General features: G+C 42.5%; 1 protein-coding gene across 1 annotated transcript; it reads right to left on the minus strand.

The window, feature by feature from the left end:
• Positions 1–397: 397 nt before the first annotated feature.
• Positions 398–14,894, minus strand: zmynd8 (zinc finger, MYND-type containing 8; the record flags this gene model as incomplete). The annotated part of the gene is given in 22 exon segments (XM_079218659.1): positions 398–1,107; positions 1,262–1,501; positions 1,638–1,716; positions 1,824–1,904; positions 2,256–2,452; positions 2,625–3,170; positions 3,317–3,847; positions 4,013–4,168; positions 4,329–4,463; positions 4,553–5,052; positions 5,135–5,250; positions 5,354–5,431; positions 5,547–5,602; positions 6,005–6,092; positions 6,192–6,284; positions 6,485–6,550; positions 6,983–7,096; positions 7,300–7,521; positions 9,434–9,588; positions 9,751–9,818; positions 14,818–14,834; positions 14,838–14,894. Coding segments are annotated over 22 exon segments (3,771 nt in total). The 3' UTR covers positions 398–931.
• Positions 14,895–17,476: the final 2,582 nt, after the last annotated feature.

Below are 17,476 nucleotides of genomic sequence, written 5' to 3' on the forward strand. Positions count from 1 at the left end.
AGTTAGTATTTAATGTCCTGATAAACCTCCTCAGGACTCCTGACATACATAGTGAAATTTCAGCTATTAAAAGAGTTGAGAACACAGTCAGCCTGAAGCTGACAATATATAGTCTTATGAAATCTACATATATCTAAATAATTCCAAGACATGAACAAGTCCCTCTCAGACAACTATGAGATAAAATTGATGATGGCACTGCTTTTGGAAAACAGCTTCTCAAAATCCAAGATGTATAATCTTATCTTGAGTTTCAGAAATAAGCTCTCTGTTTAAAACCAATTGACCTCCTAAACCTGTAGTTGGGACTTTGCTCATTATTATTATTATTATTTTTAAATATTAATTTATTTCAGACTGCTTCATAACTAATTAGACCACAGTGTAACAATAGAAACAGCTTGTTTAAAATGTTTGTATTTGTTATTTTCTTTGCAGTATACAGCAGGCAACATTATAATAACAAATAAATTAACATAGAATACAAAATAAAGAATTTACAGACATTTCTGTCAACAGTCTAATCTAAATCTGGGTGGTCCATTAGCATGGGTTACATTTTTGCAGCCTTAAACTGTTTAATTGTTGTCCTTTACACTATATGTATGTTTTGAGACACTCATGACATGCTTTTAAGATACTGACAGCGCTCTATAGACTGCAAAGCAGTGCGTGAATATGCAGTATACACTTGTTAAACTGCCCCCTCTAGTGGTTACTAACTATCTGCTGTCAGCCTTAATTCCACATTTAAAATGTAAAGACCACTGGGGGCAGTATGTGAGCCCTGAAAGGCAACACAAATATATAAATAAAAATAATTTAGATTGCTCCCTTAACAGCTGCTTTAACAGAACAATTTACAGATACATATCCTTATAGTGAAACAAAAAACTATACACATTTACATTTTCAAGTACGATAAACTTGTTCAGGATAAAGTGACAGCAACGTTGTCCGAGCTCTTCTCCGTGTCACAGTCTTTTTCTGGTGGTGCAGAGACCGCTGTGTCTCTCAGAGAGTTCGGGCCACTGCTCATCGGCCCTAAACCTTTGTTTGGGGGGTCTGCTGTCGACTCAGCCTCGGGCTCTTGCTGTGGGGCTGTGGCTAGAAATAGAACAAAAGTGAAAAATACACATCACATCGATGAACATGTCATGTGGGTGGTTATTGTGCCGGCAAGAAAAGGACTGGAGAAGAATACAAAAATGAATAACCCGAGCATTTGTAAATGCATGTTGATGCTAGCGTGTGCTGTTACCTGACTGAGTGCAGGACTTCATGTGTTCTGGCCAGTGGGCTTGCTGACACGGGTAATCACAGTAGCTGGTGTTCCAGCAGCAGTAGAAAATTGCCTCTTTTCTGCAGTTGGCACACCACTGTTTCTTCTTTGTCTCATCCACTCCTTGCTGCTTCTCCTGCTCCGTCTGTTTCTTCACCTCGCTCACCAACCTCTCTCTCTCCTGTTCCAGACTTTGCCTCATCTCCGCCATTGTCAGCTCTACAGTGAAGGGTATAGACACGTGATCCAACACGAGTGAAAACTCATGACGCGGTTTTGAGGGATGTATTTTGCGGGATGAATTTTGCGGAATGTACTTTACGGGTAGTATTTTGCTGATTGACGAAGTTCTCACCAAGATTGTGCTTCATTTCTGAAAGCTCTTGTTGATGCAGCCACTGTAATTTTTCTATTTCGATTCTCAGTCGTCTTATCTGAATTAAAAATAAGTTAAGTTAGGTTAAGTAAATGGTCACATGCAAAGCCACTATTATGGTCTGAATAGTATTTAGTCTCTCCAGGGCCAAGAGCAAACACTTACCTCTGCTATTGTATTCCCTGAAGTACTCTTCGAGAGGTCATTGTAGATTTCAGTCATTGTACCTTTGATTGCATCCATTATCTGAAAAGAGAAGAGCATAATATTTTGATTTAAGAAAAAAGTATATTATGAACGTCCGATTAACATGGGAACTGCCAAAACTTATTTGGTTTCTTTCACTCGTCATCTTCAAGTTTTATATATTTAATTTCATGTCAAATATGCGGTTTGAAAGCTATAAAGAACTGGTATTAACTGAATCTCAGTTTATTATAGACACCTGACATTTGTACACCCTGAAAGAAATATACACCAAATTGTTGTCGGGGCTTGTTTTCATCTTAGTTATTTGGCCTCAGAATTATCCGTCAGTGCTGAAGTCCAGTGGATTTCGCATTCACAAAGCAAATGTAAACAGACATTTATACTAACTTTGTTTGTGTACTTGGCAATGTCTGCAGCTACTTCCGCTGAGGCTGTGGGGATATACAGGTCGGTTGCCACGGGCGAAGACGTAGCAGCTGTGCCTAAACTTGATGCCGCCATCGTGGCAACAGAAGATGGGCTACTAGATGCCAGGGTGACAGACGACGTGGATGTGCTGAGTGGAGTATCTTTTTGTTGAACAGCTGGAATTAGAAAACACTATTGAATCAGAGACATGGAAAAAATTATTATATGATCATATTTAGAAAGCACTTTGTTGCTGTCGAGGGTAAATTGACATTTCAACCAAACATGGAGGATTTTTTTACATATACTGGCCCACACACTGTGAATACTTGAATACTTGTTCTCTACCTTTAACAGCCTGTCTGGTCTGATAGCGTGTGCTTTGAGACGACTGCTGTGCAGAAGAGGAGGAAACTGCTGTCGAGCCGTTCCCAGTGGCCTGTGCCTGGGTCAGCACTAGAGTCTGGACTTCCCTGGGAGACGACGCCTGCGTCTCGGTGTCGGCCGCAGGTGGCTGGTTCTGTTGCTGTCGCTGCACCTTCTGCATGTGCCACTTCTGAGAGGAGGTCTGAAACTTAGCAGTGGGACTCCACACCACAGCTCTCTGCACCACCGGCACCGTCTCTCTGGGCAGCAGAGGACGCTGTTTCTTCAAAGCTGGTGTGGTCGAGGTTGAGGAGGAGGAGGAAGAGGAGGAAGAGGAGGAAGAGGAGGACGAGGGGGGTGTTGCGGTGGCACTGGACACGGTTGCGAGGCTTATGGTTGCGGGTGAGGGAGTAGTGAAGGAGACCATGGTGACAGGAATGGCCATGGGGGACTGTGTGGAAACGCTGGAGGGCGTGGAGGGAGCTGTACTGTTTTGAGACGGGAGTGTCGATGTGGTCAGGGCTTTCCCTACAAGGGAAAGTACATTATTTACCAGTTCTGCTTGTACAAAGTTGGTGATCTTTCCACTTTAGCATATGTTAAAAATAGACATGCCATTCTGTGTGTGTTTGATTATTTCTTGGGGGATCAACACAAAAACGTACAACTCTCACCTTCAGTTTTACCAGCAGAAGACTCTTTAACGGCGGTGTTGTCTTTCCGGCTCCTCTTCCTGTCCTTGCCTCCCTGTTCCTCTCCGAGGTCAATAACCAGCTCTCTCTCTGAGTCAGAGTCCTCCACGGGCACGGGCTGCTTTGTCTGTTCTTTTGCCTGACCCTTCTCCCTGAGACTAGGTGGCGCTGGAGACGGTTTGGTCTTTTCTGGGCTCTTTTTTTCAGAATCTGCGCTTATTTGCTCTTTAGTTGGAGCATCGGATGCTGTTGCAGTGACGTCGCCTGCTGTTGTTTCGGATGACATGTGCGAATCAGCTTTACCCTCCTCTTGGCTCGGGGACGGTTGGTCTTTGGCTTTGCCTTTGGTAGAATCCTTCTGGGTCTCGTCACTAAGTGCTGCTTCCTGACCATCTTTTGTCTTTTGCTCCTCATCACTGGCATACTCACTGTCACTGGAGTCAGATTTATCAGAGTCCTCTGAGTCGCTGTGTTCCACACCTTTGTACCCATCAACGGATATCTCATCTATACCTGCAAAACAAAGTAGACAGAGCGATATATCACACATGATCACATAGTCACATCCCAAGATGTGTTCTGTGAAGCAACTTTTCCATTTGGGCTTTGATTCTGCTGACTATCCTCAACAGAAATACTTTAGACATTGTTATTTTTTTCTATGCATCCTCCACTGACCCAACTGTGCCTTGCAACTCTCGATGGTTTTGTCCAAGTTCAGCTGGAAACGGCTCTTGATCTGTCTCTTTGGAGAGGTGAGGACTAGTGCGGCTCCTTGTTTCTGCTGGACCGTCTCACTAAGCTCCTTCAGGTCCATTTCCGCTTTACTCCGATCTGGAAGAATGCAACGTAGAATAGTTCCTAACAGCCATATCTTCAAAAGAGAGAAACTTTATTTCGAGCAGAATCGTGTCCAATGGTGACCTGTATTAGCAAACAGAGAATGGACATTATTACTCTTTCATGCATATTACGTAATTGACAAAAGATTCACCTAGATTGAGGTTTAGTATGCTTCCTGTCGGTGGTGTCTTCTCCTGCTTGGGAGCGCCAGGAGCTTGAGAGTGGAATGGTTTAGGGCTGTCTAAGGAACTGCCTGCAGGACAAGGTCGAGGATGGGCAGGTGATGCTGTCAAGAGATATTCACTGTTAGATTAAGTCCCCTGACATTAGACACAACGTACTAGTTGCTACACTAAAGTGCACCTGGTGAAATACCTGTACAGTCCATGGACTCTTCTCCTGTACTGTACTGGCTGTTTGGAGCCTTTGTCTGGGACTTGTCCGCTGTCTCTGTTTCCCCATCCGAACCAGTATGGGCAGAGGAGTTGGTGCTCATGGGGGAGCGAGGCATATCACTTAGGGGGAGCCGCCGGCCTGCTGTGCTCCCTCCTACCCCGGCCCCAGACAGCATGTTCCTGGCCAGAGAGATCTTGGGTGATGCCGTCATATCAAAGCTCAGCTTGATCTTCTCCTGTTTCTCAGGTTTGATCGGGGTGGATGACGGGTTGGAGGGATCCAGCAGCATCTGGAAGTTGTTGTCAGGAGTGTAAGGTGTCCTGAAGGGTGCATAGTTAAACACTCCGAACTTCTTCCTCATGTTCTCCACATAGACCTCCATCTCTTGCATGGCACTGTTGAAGATGCTCTTGGTCTTCTTCACAGAGAATGGAATCTCTTTGGACATGAGGTAGCAATTGTTTAAAGGCACCCAAGCCCTACGAGATAAAGATTAACATCATGAACAAAGTGTGACGTGTGCCAAAGTAACAGAGGAACTGAAGTACGGAGGGCTGATACCTGTCATGCTGACCAAAAAATCTAGCATCCACTTGTCCATCTTTGTCCCGCAGAGCTTTAGCGGGCCAGAATGGAAATCCTTTCAGTTTTGCCCACACTAGAGGGTGTGGGTTACTCTGCAGACATACAGCAAGGTTGTATATTAGTGATCTATTCTAAAAACGGTAAACAATCAGAGGAAATCATCAACAGAAACTTCAAGTTACTCAACTAGCTTACACAAGGCTCACAGAACCAGTTGTCCCTCTTTTGGCAAGCGGACAGATAACACTCAGGACAGACTTCAATCTCATTCATCTGCAATTAAACAATCAGAAGACACATTAAATTAGGTTTCAGCTGTCACGTCTCGTGTTTCAAATCAATCAATATCAAATATAAAGATATTTTCTGACCCAAACCACATACCCACCTCATGTTCACAGATCTTTACTATCACTTTAGCTGTAGCCGTAAGTTTGTGATTGCCTGAAACAAGGACATACATTTATGTTAAAGTATTTAAATACACACTAGATATGTTGATAATCCAATATTATTGATATTGTTATATATTGTTTTATATATATATATATATATATATATATATATATATATATATATATATATATATATATATATATATATATATATATATATATATATATATTGTATAATAACAGCATGTTATCATTTGACAACATTCTTTTGTCCAAATGAATCATTCAAAACTGAAAAATAATTAACTGACATCTGAGCATCAAAAGTTTGGAACATAGTTGATTTCAATGATCAATTAGACTATTCATGTATGTAATTTTATCAAAACCATGACATTGATTTAATCTGCTGGATTATTCTTAAAGGTTGTCTCCTCACAATTAAACATACCTCCATTGTATATAATACAGTTGTGCAAAATCCATTTTGCATCTGCCAAGAAGGCCTCTGTGCAGCCATACATTTTCTTTTTAACATTCTGCGGTGCAAAAAGGAAAGATGGTGCCCGACTGACAAACTTTTTAACATTGTTACATTCATACTATCAGAGAAAAGTATGTGATAGCTTGTGGTTTACCTTCTCAAGAGTGCAAAGGTCCATAGGGTGAAAAATGTACTCTGCGTAATCTGGATGCTGATCAAGAGAGACCGGTTTCTGGAAGGGTTCGGTCTGTGGAATCGAGTGGACAGAAAAGAAAGTGAAAGAAAATAAACTCTCAGGCCAAACCCACTGCACAGCCTTCCCCTCTACCGCACACGCTACCACCATGCTACTACGAAAACAAATCTAAAAGCCACTTCAAACAAAAGCTGAAAAACCAGTGGAGGAAGAAATCATGATGGGGTCTTGTTAGTGTTGTAATTGATTACCCAATTAAAAGTCTTTCTCTGCGTGGAAGCTGCATGGGGGGAGCGAGATGACAAGCGGGGATGATCCTGAAAGAGAGTGAGAGGGGCAGCTGTATCCTCACCACCAGCTAGCATGTTCACCTTCATGGTTCCCAGCCATGACAGGCTCATTATAGCACAATGACTATGATTATTAGTTCTGTTGTTAGAAACAATTTGCACATGCAAATCAATAATGTATCATGCTGGACTGAGAGGCAGATCTTTGTGGGTGCAGATCTTAACATCTGGCACGACTGATGGGAATATGATGGTTGCATAAGCGATCTAAAAAATTAAGACTGGCCGGAAAAGAGCACATGCCAATGTCTAGATGATACATCTGAATGTACAATTAGAAAAAGCAGCAATGGGAATAAACAGTGTACCCCATCTGTAATTAGATCATCTGCCACAACACAATGTAAACAGTTTGGTAGCATGATTTCCCTAGAAAGACAGAGGGACCAGAGTACTTACACCTGGCTGTTTCATCTTCTGAAGGGCAAACTTTAGTAGGTAAGACAGCTGCTCTATAGTTAGCATCATCATGGCTTTGCTCTGAGTCTCTATACACTCAGCAACTGTAATTTTCTGAAAGACATCAAGAGGAAAATAGTTGAAAACTTTGTTCTTATTGCATAGTTGCACAGAATTATTATTTATTTTTTTCACTTACATCCGAACTTACTGAAAGGCCCTCCGTAATTAAACAAATGTCACTACAGGTTTTTCACTCAAGGCTTTGAAATATGGTTTACAACGACCCTATACTGTACATATTCCTGGGTGAGTACCTCACACTCCGGACAGAACCAGTCGCCCTCGGGCTCGGCTGGTAGTTTGAGGCACTTGGCGTGGTACACCCTGGGGCAGAGCTCACAGCAGAGCACCTGGCCCTCGCGGTGGCACAGCCAGCAGTAGAAGTCGTTCCTGCCGTCTTGTGGTACAACATCAACAGGGTCTGTGGTGAGAGCTGGCTGCTTCACATAGTAAAAGGGACCGTGTCTTAGCTCTGACTGGAATGCAGGCAAAAGAAAGACAAAGTTGGGGAAGGTCAAAATCAGGCCAGAGATTAAAGAAGCCAAGCAGACATGCACAACATCACAAAAAGAAGGCACACGTGTTACACACTAACTGGTTTCCGAACACAACCATCACCAATGTGCAGAAGGGTAAACAGTGTGGCCAGCCTTGATTAAACCGGCAAGGGTTCAGCTGTTTCAGTTGCTACTAATCATTTACAAAGGTCAACTTAATGCGTCAAGTGTAAGATACTAGCAATCATTTACCGACTGTGCATTTGTGAACTGCTTCACACACAAAGGGAGCAGAGCATGCACTTAGCACTTTCTCAGATTGCATTTGACTAAAATACTGTAGACTTAAAAAAAATAGCGTTTGTTAAAATGAGAGGCGTACCGATAGCTTTCTGTCAGACCTCAGAAAGCACACCAAGTTACTAGTACCAGTAATATCCAATGTAATTGAAGAAATACATAAAGATGTACAACAACAATATGGATGAGCAGATAATCCTACACATAACACTGTAAAATACAGTGACATAACATGCTAGTGTAAGGAAATACTTAAATATTTAGATCTCAATGGAGCAGACGAGGTGGAAATCACAGCGTAAGCCTCTGATATTTTGCAACAACATCACAACATTTCGCCATTGATAGAGTCAGACAGTGCAAAGAGTTTCAGTTACATGAGAATATTTTCCATTCATAAAATGTCAAACAGCCATAAACTACAAGGAAATCCAACCCATCGCGGCTAGTAAAAAGGACAGAAATACCGCCACCTCAGTTGGCTATCACAAGATAATGTGCCGTACCTCCGATGCCACGGCATCGCTTTGACCCAACCTTTGTACACTGCACTGGAAAAGGTTCATGGCAGAAGGGACTCATTTCTGAAGAACTGTCTACATACACACCATCTCCTTTTTTACAATAAATTAATTGAATTAAAAGAACCCCTGTCTTCCCCAATGGAGCTGCGGAGTGGCCAACAGTTAAGAGTTTAGTTATAGCTTCCAGGTGTGTGTGCCTAATGTGTGTTGATGTCAAGCAGATGGGTATCCCTACAAAAGAACATGCATGCTCAGTGAACCTAGCCTGAATAAAAATATTGACAGAGTATGAATTACTGATCACACATGGGCTTTATCGCCATCTATAACCATGCTATGGATCAATGCACCTACAATTATCATTCACTGAATATGAGCGGCTGAACGAGACAGCTTTTATATTTATATTGTTTTCTTTTACATATTGCAGTGTTATGAGTAACAATATAAAAGCAGATTGTTTTAAACTGATTTTAAAAGGAAGGGGTATGCAAACGCTTCCGAAATATCTTACTGAAATGAGACAGCATTCATAGTAGTTTAAAGTAAAGAAAGTCCTTTTCTGCCAACTATAGCTCAGAAAACACTTCCAGTGTAAGAAAGTGTAGACAAATTCAAAGGAAATTAATACTCACAGCAATAATGCCCTGCAAAGTAAGTATAACAAACTTAAAATACATATAATAAATGCATAGTACTTAATATGATTCAGTTGTAAATCACTGAAAATAACATGTGAATGTGATCTTTTGGATGCATTGAGCATCACAAAGTTTCTTGCGTGATGGTGGCAGCAGACGTCTCAGTCGCAGACGTCTCAGACCTTCAGCAGGTAAAACCAAAACTATCCACATTGGGCGTAAGAGCAGAATAAGTTTTAGTGATTTGATTGAACTGACCGTCTACGATAACTTTATAAACTGGTAACATTGTAGGTCTCGAGCTTTACTTCTTGATGATTGAAAAACTTTTAAAAGTTGTTGTCTAGTGTGAGTCTGAATATCAAAAACAATCCATCAATCAGGTTAGGATCGCCGGTTTAAATCCTCTTTGTTGGTGACTGGTACCTGGTCTTTGCCGCCGCTAACAGCACCTGGTTTCTTCTTCTTTTTCATAGGAGGGCAGGGGGATGTTTCAGCAGAGGAGTGACCATTAGACGAGTGAGAGGGACTCGGCATCTTTCGTTTGTGGGTCATCCGTTCCGTTGACCCCGTGTCCGAAACTGCACACAAAAGTATAACAAAATTACTTTCAGCAGGAAGAAACACCAGAGATGACTCACGACACCTTTCCTGCACTCTCACCCATGGGTGAAGCCAGTAAGCATGGTGAGTCAATATAAAACTATTCACAAACAAACCTGGTAAGTACTGTATGTATTTACCCTTGGATCGCGTCGAGATCTCCATTCCGTCTGTTGTAATCTCAGCTTTCTCCTCTTCCTCTGCCACACTGACGCAAAAAAGAGCATCGTCAAAGCGGTGCCAGTCAAACACAACCTACAGCGGAAGATTTCTCATATCTATCAGTGGACGCTATTTAAAATTGTTCTTCAGAACAACACAGTCTTTAGAGCAGCGGTCAACAACCACCGGGCCACGGCCCGATACCGGTCCGTGGGTCCCTTGGTACCGGGCCGCACAGAAAGAATGAATAAAAAAGAAATGTATTGATTATCTAGGTCGGAAAGATGTTTTATTTAGAAAAATTAGTGAATACATCCGCCTGTGCGTCTGACCTCTTGACACATGTCACGTGATACGTTACCCCAAAAATAAAACTTTAAAAATACGTTTTAACGTTCTGGATTAAAATCAAGGAAGAATATCCTGAGCTCGCCAAAAAAGCTCTGAAAGCCCTGCCTCCATTTCCAACATCCTGTCTTTGCGAAGCGGGTTTTAAGTTACGGAGTAGACTGGACTAAAGGTTTAAATTAAGGAGTAGACTGGACATTAAGAACACATGTCGGGTGTCATTGTCTCAACCCGAGATGGGACCGGTTCTTTGCACAGAAACAAGCTCAGGGCTCCCACTAATTCAGCGTAATGGTGAGTTGTATTTGTATGCACTTTATAATTGTCTTTATCGCGTTTGTATAATTTTATTATGTCATATTTATGACGCCCACACTGTGAAGACCGGTCCGTGAAGATATTGTCTCACACGAAACCGGTCCGTGGCGCAAAAAAGCCCCAAAATCACAGTCAATTAGACGAGCAAGCTAAATCCCCATTGAAGGCCAACTGAAAGATCCAGAAATGTGATCAATACATTAATCCAGTTTCAAAGTTGCAAATAGTGTTATGTTTATGTTTATATTTCCTCATCTGAGGCCAAATCTGAGCCTTTCATATCACCAAACACAGCTGATTGTGTCGGACAAAATACAATCATGATCATTGGTGACCTCCACTTGTGTGCAACATGTAAATGCATGTTTTTTTCTGTAATACATTTATTCAAAAGCTTGCTAATAAACAGGCTCACCCACTTGTTAATACATTTCTCCCATCCTGCTACAATGGGGTTGTTCTTTATGAGAAAGGTCCATTTTGCCAGCAGGCTGTCTCTTGACATTAATGTAATTCTTGTTCGATTTTGGAAACAGAAGCATCGAACTACTACATCTGACAAAGTGCTATACTTATAACATAGGTTTCAGAGGCTTAGAATTATAAAGACGGTAAATTGAGTTATTACCAGTAACAAGCAGCTAGATTGTGTCTGTGAATGATCACATTTTTCACAAAGCATTTATTGTCTGGGATGGGGAAATGCTGAAAAATGTTGAGTGCGTGCGGTTGATAAGAGCACAGTTTTCAACGTTTTCTACTCTATGGCTATTATGTAAATAAGTGTAAACAATCCAGCATCTAATTCTGTGCAGTTGTAGTTACAGACTATTTTGAGTGTAATTCATTTGCTAAAGACATGAAACTAAAATAAATAATATGTCCGATTGAATTATTATTACATTTTTTCTATAGATATCGGGATACTCGGGAAATCTTTTGGCCACAATAGTTGTTTAGTAAAATCTGCATATTGATAACACAGCGATGGTATCACTCAAACCATCCTAATGTTAAGCTCTGAAGTATAACTTAGTGACTCAGTCAGACGACTTATCAATGTTGACAACACTTTAAACTCAATGAAAGACAACCAACACTGAAACCAAAGCAGCTCAATGTGCAGGGCCACGTTCCAAACATAAACAGCGGGAGCCTTTCTCATGACCACAGATCTATAAATAGTAAACATGACAACACAGAACAAAAGAATCGCCAGTGGCCGAACCTTCTGACATCCAGAGAAAGTGAAAAGCATGTGAACGTGAGTTCCCTGCTGTTTTTGAACAACCACACCATATTCATTGATCATGTGACCTAATAACAGACGGCATATCAGAGTGGATTGCACAATCGCAGTCTGAGTCCTTTTGAGCAACATCCTTAAAAATGCAGGCTACGACGTGCTGTGAACCACCTTCTGATCAGAATCCGCCCAACAGGTTTTTCTCAGTCTCAGTTCAACATGATTCACCTTTGTTTGCAGGCGCCCTGTTGTCGATCCTATTATTATTGCCATTTTCTCTGATGCCACAGCAGATGCGCTGGCCTTGTCGTTCAGATGGCTTCAATTCTGCCAATTTTTATTTCATTTATTACCGAGGAAAGCCCCATTTGAACGTTTTGTGTGAAGAATAGACAGAAAGACATGCTTACATTTCAATAATCTCGCTCACTAAACCCCCCACCCTACACCTCCTGTTCCTCCATCACTAAAGAAGGATGAAATATCAGACAGGAACACTGCACATCTGCAGAGGCAGACAGGAGAGCAGTGTGCAGGGAAATGGCTGTACTGGCCTCCTCATCTAACCTGTCTGGACAGCCTCGTACAATCTGCCCCAGCAACATCCTGTCATGTCCAGGGCAGGAAACACAGCAACAGAAGACAAAGAGAGAGAGAGAGAGAGAGAGAGAGAGAGAGAGAGAGAGAGAGAGAGAGAGAGAGAGAGAGAGACAGGGACAAGGACAAAAATCAATACTACTCCATCCTGACAACGACATTTCTAAATCAAAGACCACAGAGCACACAACCTATTGTAACCTACATACAAGCCTCTCCACACCCACCATTGCCACAACACCCATGCTTCAACGTAGGAAATCAACAAGCATACCTTTTTCTTTTTTTCTCTCCTTACTCACATACAGATTCTTCAGCCTATGCTTTAATCTTTTTCAATTATTGAGGCGTAGGGGGATGAGGGAAAAGATGGGTCCAGGTTTCCCAGAAGGCCTTCTCTCCCTGCTGCTCTCTCCTGCAATTGTCAATCTTTAACCTCGGCTGCAGGCTGCCGATTGGCTTGAGCACCACACGGAGGTGGCTGATTGGGTGCTCAGCTCGGTGTGCCACACAGGCTCTCTTCTCCCCGCTCTCCTCAGCCACAGTGCTGCAATGCAGAGAGGAGACTGCTCCTCACTGTTGCTAAAAAAACCAGAAAAACCAAGTGTCACTCTCTTTAAACCCCATGCAGACGTACACCGGCCGTGTGCCTTTTATCAGACATGTAAGATGCAGCTCTTGACAGAGAGAGGATCAGATTCCCTCCCTCGCTGTGCTCCCAGCCAGTGTATGTGTATGGCATCCATTTTGAACACACACACTCTCTCTCTCTCTCCCTCTCCCTTTCTCTCTCTCTCTCTCTCTCTCTCTCTCTCTCTCCCTCACTCCCTAACTCACTCTGACCACTGTGCACACTGCACACACAGCACATACACACGGTACCAGGCGAATCCGCTGTAAAAGACCACATGCAGTTTATTATGTGGCCCAGCATGTTGATATGCAGCATGGGCCTAATACTGGACACAAAGAAAGGACTGCAAATGTCACAGGCCTCCCAGCAGCATGGGCAGCATAACCCCCTCCCTCCATCTCTCTCTCTCTCTCTCTCTCTCTCTCTCTCTCTCTTTCTCTCTCTCTGCAATGCTTCTTTAACGTATACTGTCCCATAATCAATATCTGCCTGGAGATTTAAGTGTGAGCGACAGTAAGCCGCCAAAAACACGAATAAACAACATCGCAATATATATTTTTCCCATCTTTCCGTGGAAGTTGAATCTGTTTGACCGAATGTGCGCATTTCACTAAATCACTGTAGAACTCATGAATGCACACGAAGAAAGACCAGACCAAAATATCAAGGCCAACTACATTATCCACGCAGGTCCAAGAAGGTCAACTGGTGGATATTTTCAAAGACAGAGACCCAACTGAAAAGGCAGTGGATGTCTACACCAATGCCCACACCATAGTGGAATGAAGGGATTAGACGAATTACCAAGCACCATTCACAAAACTCTGAGGAGGGGATTTTCTGTTTCAGTCAATGCAGCCTGCTCCTGAACTTTGGTCGAGCAACAGTATGTGCGCCATTATATCCAGGCCATAGTTCTCCTGCTTATGTTCAAGACAGAGCCTTTATCAGACATCCTCCACTAATAATGGCAAAACAAATGTCACATATTCCACCTGGAAAATATGAAATGTTCAAGAATAAAATAGCAATATTGATAAAGTGGCAGAAATAGATAGACTCATGAACTAAATTGGAGAAAAAAATGTTGATCTGATTCATGCATACAGAAAACCAACAGCAACATATATACAGTATGTGTATATATATATAAACAGAATTCAATCTAACCTTGTCGACTTCAAACAGGCTGTCAAGCCTCTCTGGATGAGATGAGGTTTCTATGCAGAGCCTTTTCAGAGGAAGTCCTTCCCCTCTTCTTTCCTTCTCTCTCAAATACAAATACTCAGTGTGCTTGGAGCAGAGGGACAGAAAGGGGAAGCTCTCTAAAATGGCTGACACTCGGCAGCAGAGAACAACACTGGGAGGCAGTGCACACCATTAGGCTCAGGCAATTCCTCCAACCCTGGAATAAATAAGCCGCTCTGGCATATTTAGTCCCAGGATAATTGGTATTTTAGAAAACTGGTGAGCAGCTTACAGGTTTAGGCCGGCGAAAAGCATTTATTTTATTCACCCAGTAAAAAAAACAGTAATCATGGTCAGGTGAAGTGGGTTTTGCGTGAAGCGTGTAAAAATGAGACAACTGGATAACCCTACTGTCTGTCTTTCATTGCCATGTTGGTCTGGCAAAATTTGACCAAAAGTACAATGGTGCCTTGCTTTCGTGCCAGTTTGAGGCCTAAATTAAACTTGCTGTGCTGTCAGTTTACCATCTGCTAATTCCTCTGGGGACTCCCCTCTGCACTGCTCCCTGTCTGTCCCATCCTGCCCGGATCCCTCACCAGGCCTGCCATCTTGACAGCACAGGCCAGGGGCAGCCACAAAAACTCAATCCTCTTTTGATCTTGAGAAAAGAAAGCAGGTTATAGTTAGTACCCTACGAACACAAAATGACCTTACACTTGACCTGTGGCCCCCTACTGTCTGCGTCCAGACTGCCAACCAGTTAACAGAAGCAGTGTGTTGTAATGTGCCATGCTATGCTCTCCTTCCAAGCTCCACTCCTGTGCTGTGGGGTGACAAACACTCATCCCCCTCCCCCAGTCTGTCAGACAAACCTGTGTTATTACTCAGGCACGGACCACACACAGTGGCTGGTGCCTTATCAACAGTGTTGTGTATGTAAAATAATGAAAATAGGGCTTACCTCTGTGGATGCATGGCTACAAACTCTGTGTGATATGTCAATGCTTATTAAAACATGGAGGACAGCCCTGTCAGCCCTCACCCTGCTCAGAGCACAGCCACGGCTCTCCAAGCTGTCCGACTCACTGCTTCGATATAAGGCACACTGAGACTGGCCACACATGCTGACAAAATGAAAGGCAGCTGCTGATTGGCTGGTGCATTTCCTGGTTGCTTGTCTTTTGTTTAGCACAGGCGAGCTAAAAAACGCAGTGCTCGGAGCATGAGGAGCTAGGCCCAGATCAAAACAGTCAGCCTCTGCACACCTATCAGCAACCAAGAAGACTGCATACAGCTGTTATTGTTCCCTAACCTTGCTATAAAGCAGGGACTGCAACGAGGGGTAGTCAGCAGATGTGCACACAAAGGAACAGGCCTGTGGCTGTGTTCCTAAGGAGGAATTTGCCTCACTAGTTCCTACCCTCAAATTCAAGCAACCATCAAAGTCGGCCAGATACAAACTGTTATATAAATAAAAGCAAAGACTACGCAGGCAATGCATGAAATGTATACTTATAAAAGGTTTAACAACAATGCTAACCATGCAGACTAAATTACAGGCATGTGACTGGCCTGACACTGGCTCTTGAACTGGTGTGATCGTATGTTAACAAGGTGTTTCCACACAGACCACAGTTAAAATTAGCTATTAAAGAAGAAACAATCCAGTCTCATTTTGACAGATTTCACAGTGTCGTGACTTTGTAGTGACTGTGCAGTGTAGTTCCACACTGTGTGCGACACAGCTAGCAGCAGGAACAAATATGTTGAATGTCAGACAGAGTACACTAAAGATGAATGGGTAAACTAGCAAAGCTAATTACATAGCAATAGCAACACTAGTTTAAATCAAATTTGCACACTGTGTGAATCTTTAAAGGGCTTATGTTTTACTTCTAACTTTTGTGTTAGTACTTGTGTCAATATTTATTTATTTTACTTTTGCACTATTCTTTGTTCAGTGTGGTTCGTTCTTGTGTTGCTGTTGTGACATCATTTTCCCCGTGGGGGGTAAATACAGTATCTATCCAAACGTAAACCTGCAATATAATAATAACATAATAAGCAAATCCTCCACTGATCTATTTCATATGTCCTAAGATCTATATAATTAATTTGTAACCACTTGGATAACTTGTTTCCAGAAAAGTGTCCCCACATAGGTTCAATGTGCTCATTGTCAAAACTAAAACGTAGCTGGATACTTACAATAAGATATGATTCACTTCACCTGCCTGCCTGCAGCGCTCAGTCAGCCGCTCCTTCTAGAGGAGGAAATACAACAGCGACCTCTTGTGGCAGACCTTCGTAACAGCTTAGTAACACACTAACCCGGAGAGGATCTCCAGTTTTCGCGTCAAGAACCACCGAATAAACCAGTTTACCATTTGATAACACGAGTTCAAAAGAACCGTACAGATTGACACACGAGGGGAATGCACAGCATTATACAATGTAGGGAGGAGTATAATAATGGGGAAGCCCGCATCGATGGAGCCATCCTGTCGTCACTCACTGGGATAACAGTTTGAGCTCACCTGTTAAATATTTAAAGTCACTCGGAAAAGCAAATACCCTCATTTAATGTGTGGGAAATAGCCTTGGGCAGTCTGTGCGGGTTGTCAGAAAAGTAAGGATACCACATGTATTTATATTTTACACAAACGTCTAGCTAGCTGTTAAACGACAACAGGGTGAGGTAGACTTGCTTCGTTTTAAGTTAGCTAGTCTCTCTCCGTTACACGTTTTAACGAGACGTTACAACGACTTGGCCACAAGACTGTCGGGCTGTCCCGCCGCATATGGTGTCACCTTTGTCCGTCTCTACTGGGAGCTACCGGTCGGAGTCCAGTCGGCAGACGACGACCCGGTGAGCTGAAGAAGGAGCCGCAACGAGCCCCGCAGTCCCCAAGATGGCGCCCTGTAGCGAGACTTCGCTGCTCGGGTCAGAGCTGGAGGTCTTCCTTGGATTCAAGGCCTTGAATACAATACATGTATAAACACCCCCCTCTCAGATAACACATACTTTTCTAATTCATCAGTATCAATATTTCACTAATGCAGTTAACCTGCAGAAAGTTATGTGTTCAGCAGAAAGAAGCCTTCCTTTAAGCATTGCTCGAGAATCAGACACGAGCCGATGTGTCTTGGTTTGGGCAATGAAACACTTTCATGTTGCCATTCATGCACATGAAAAGCGACAAGGACAAGTGTTTTTGTTTTTTCAATTCCCACAATCAAACAATGTATATATATATATATATATATATATATATATATATATATATATATATATATATATATATATATATATATATATATATATATATATATATTTATATACTCTGTGTTGTCAGCTGAGGTTTTGGTGACT

This window comes from Taurulus bubalis (assembly GCF_910589615.1).
Source record: "Taurulus bubalis genome assembly, chromosome: 5".
Classification (NCBI taxonomy): Eukaryota; Metazoa; Chordata; class Actinopteri; order Perciformes; family Cottidae; genus Taurulus; species Taurulus bubalis.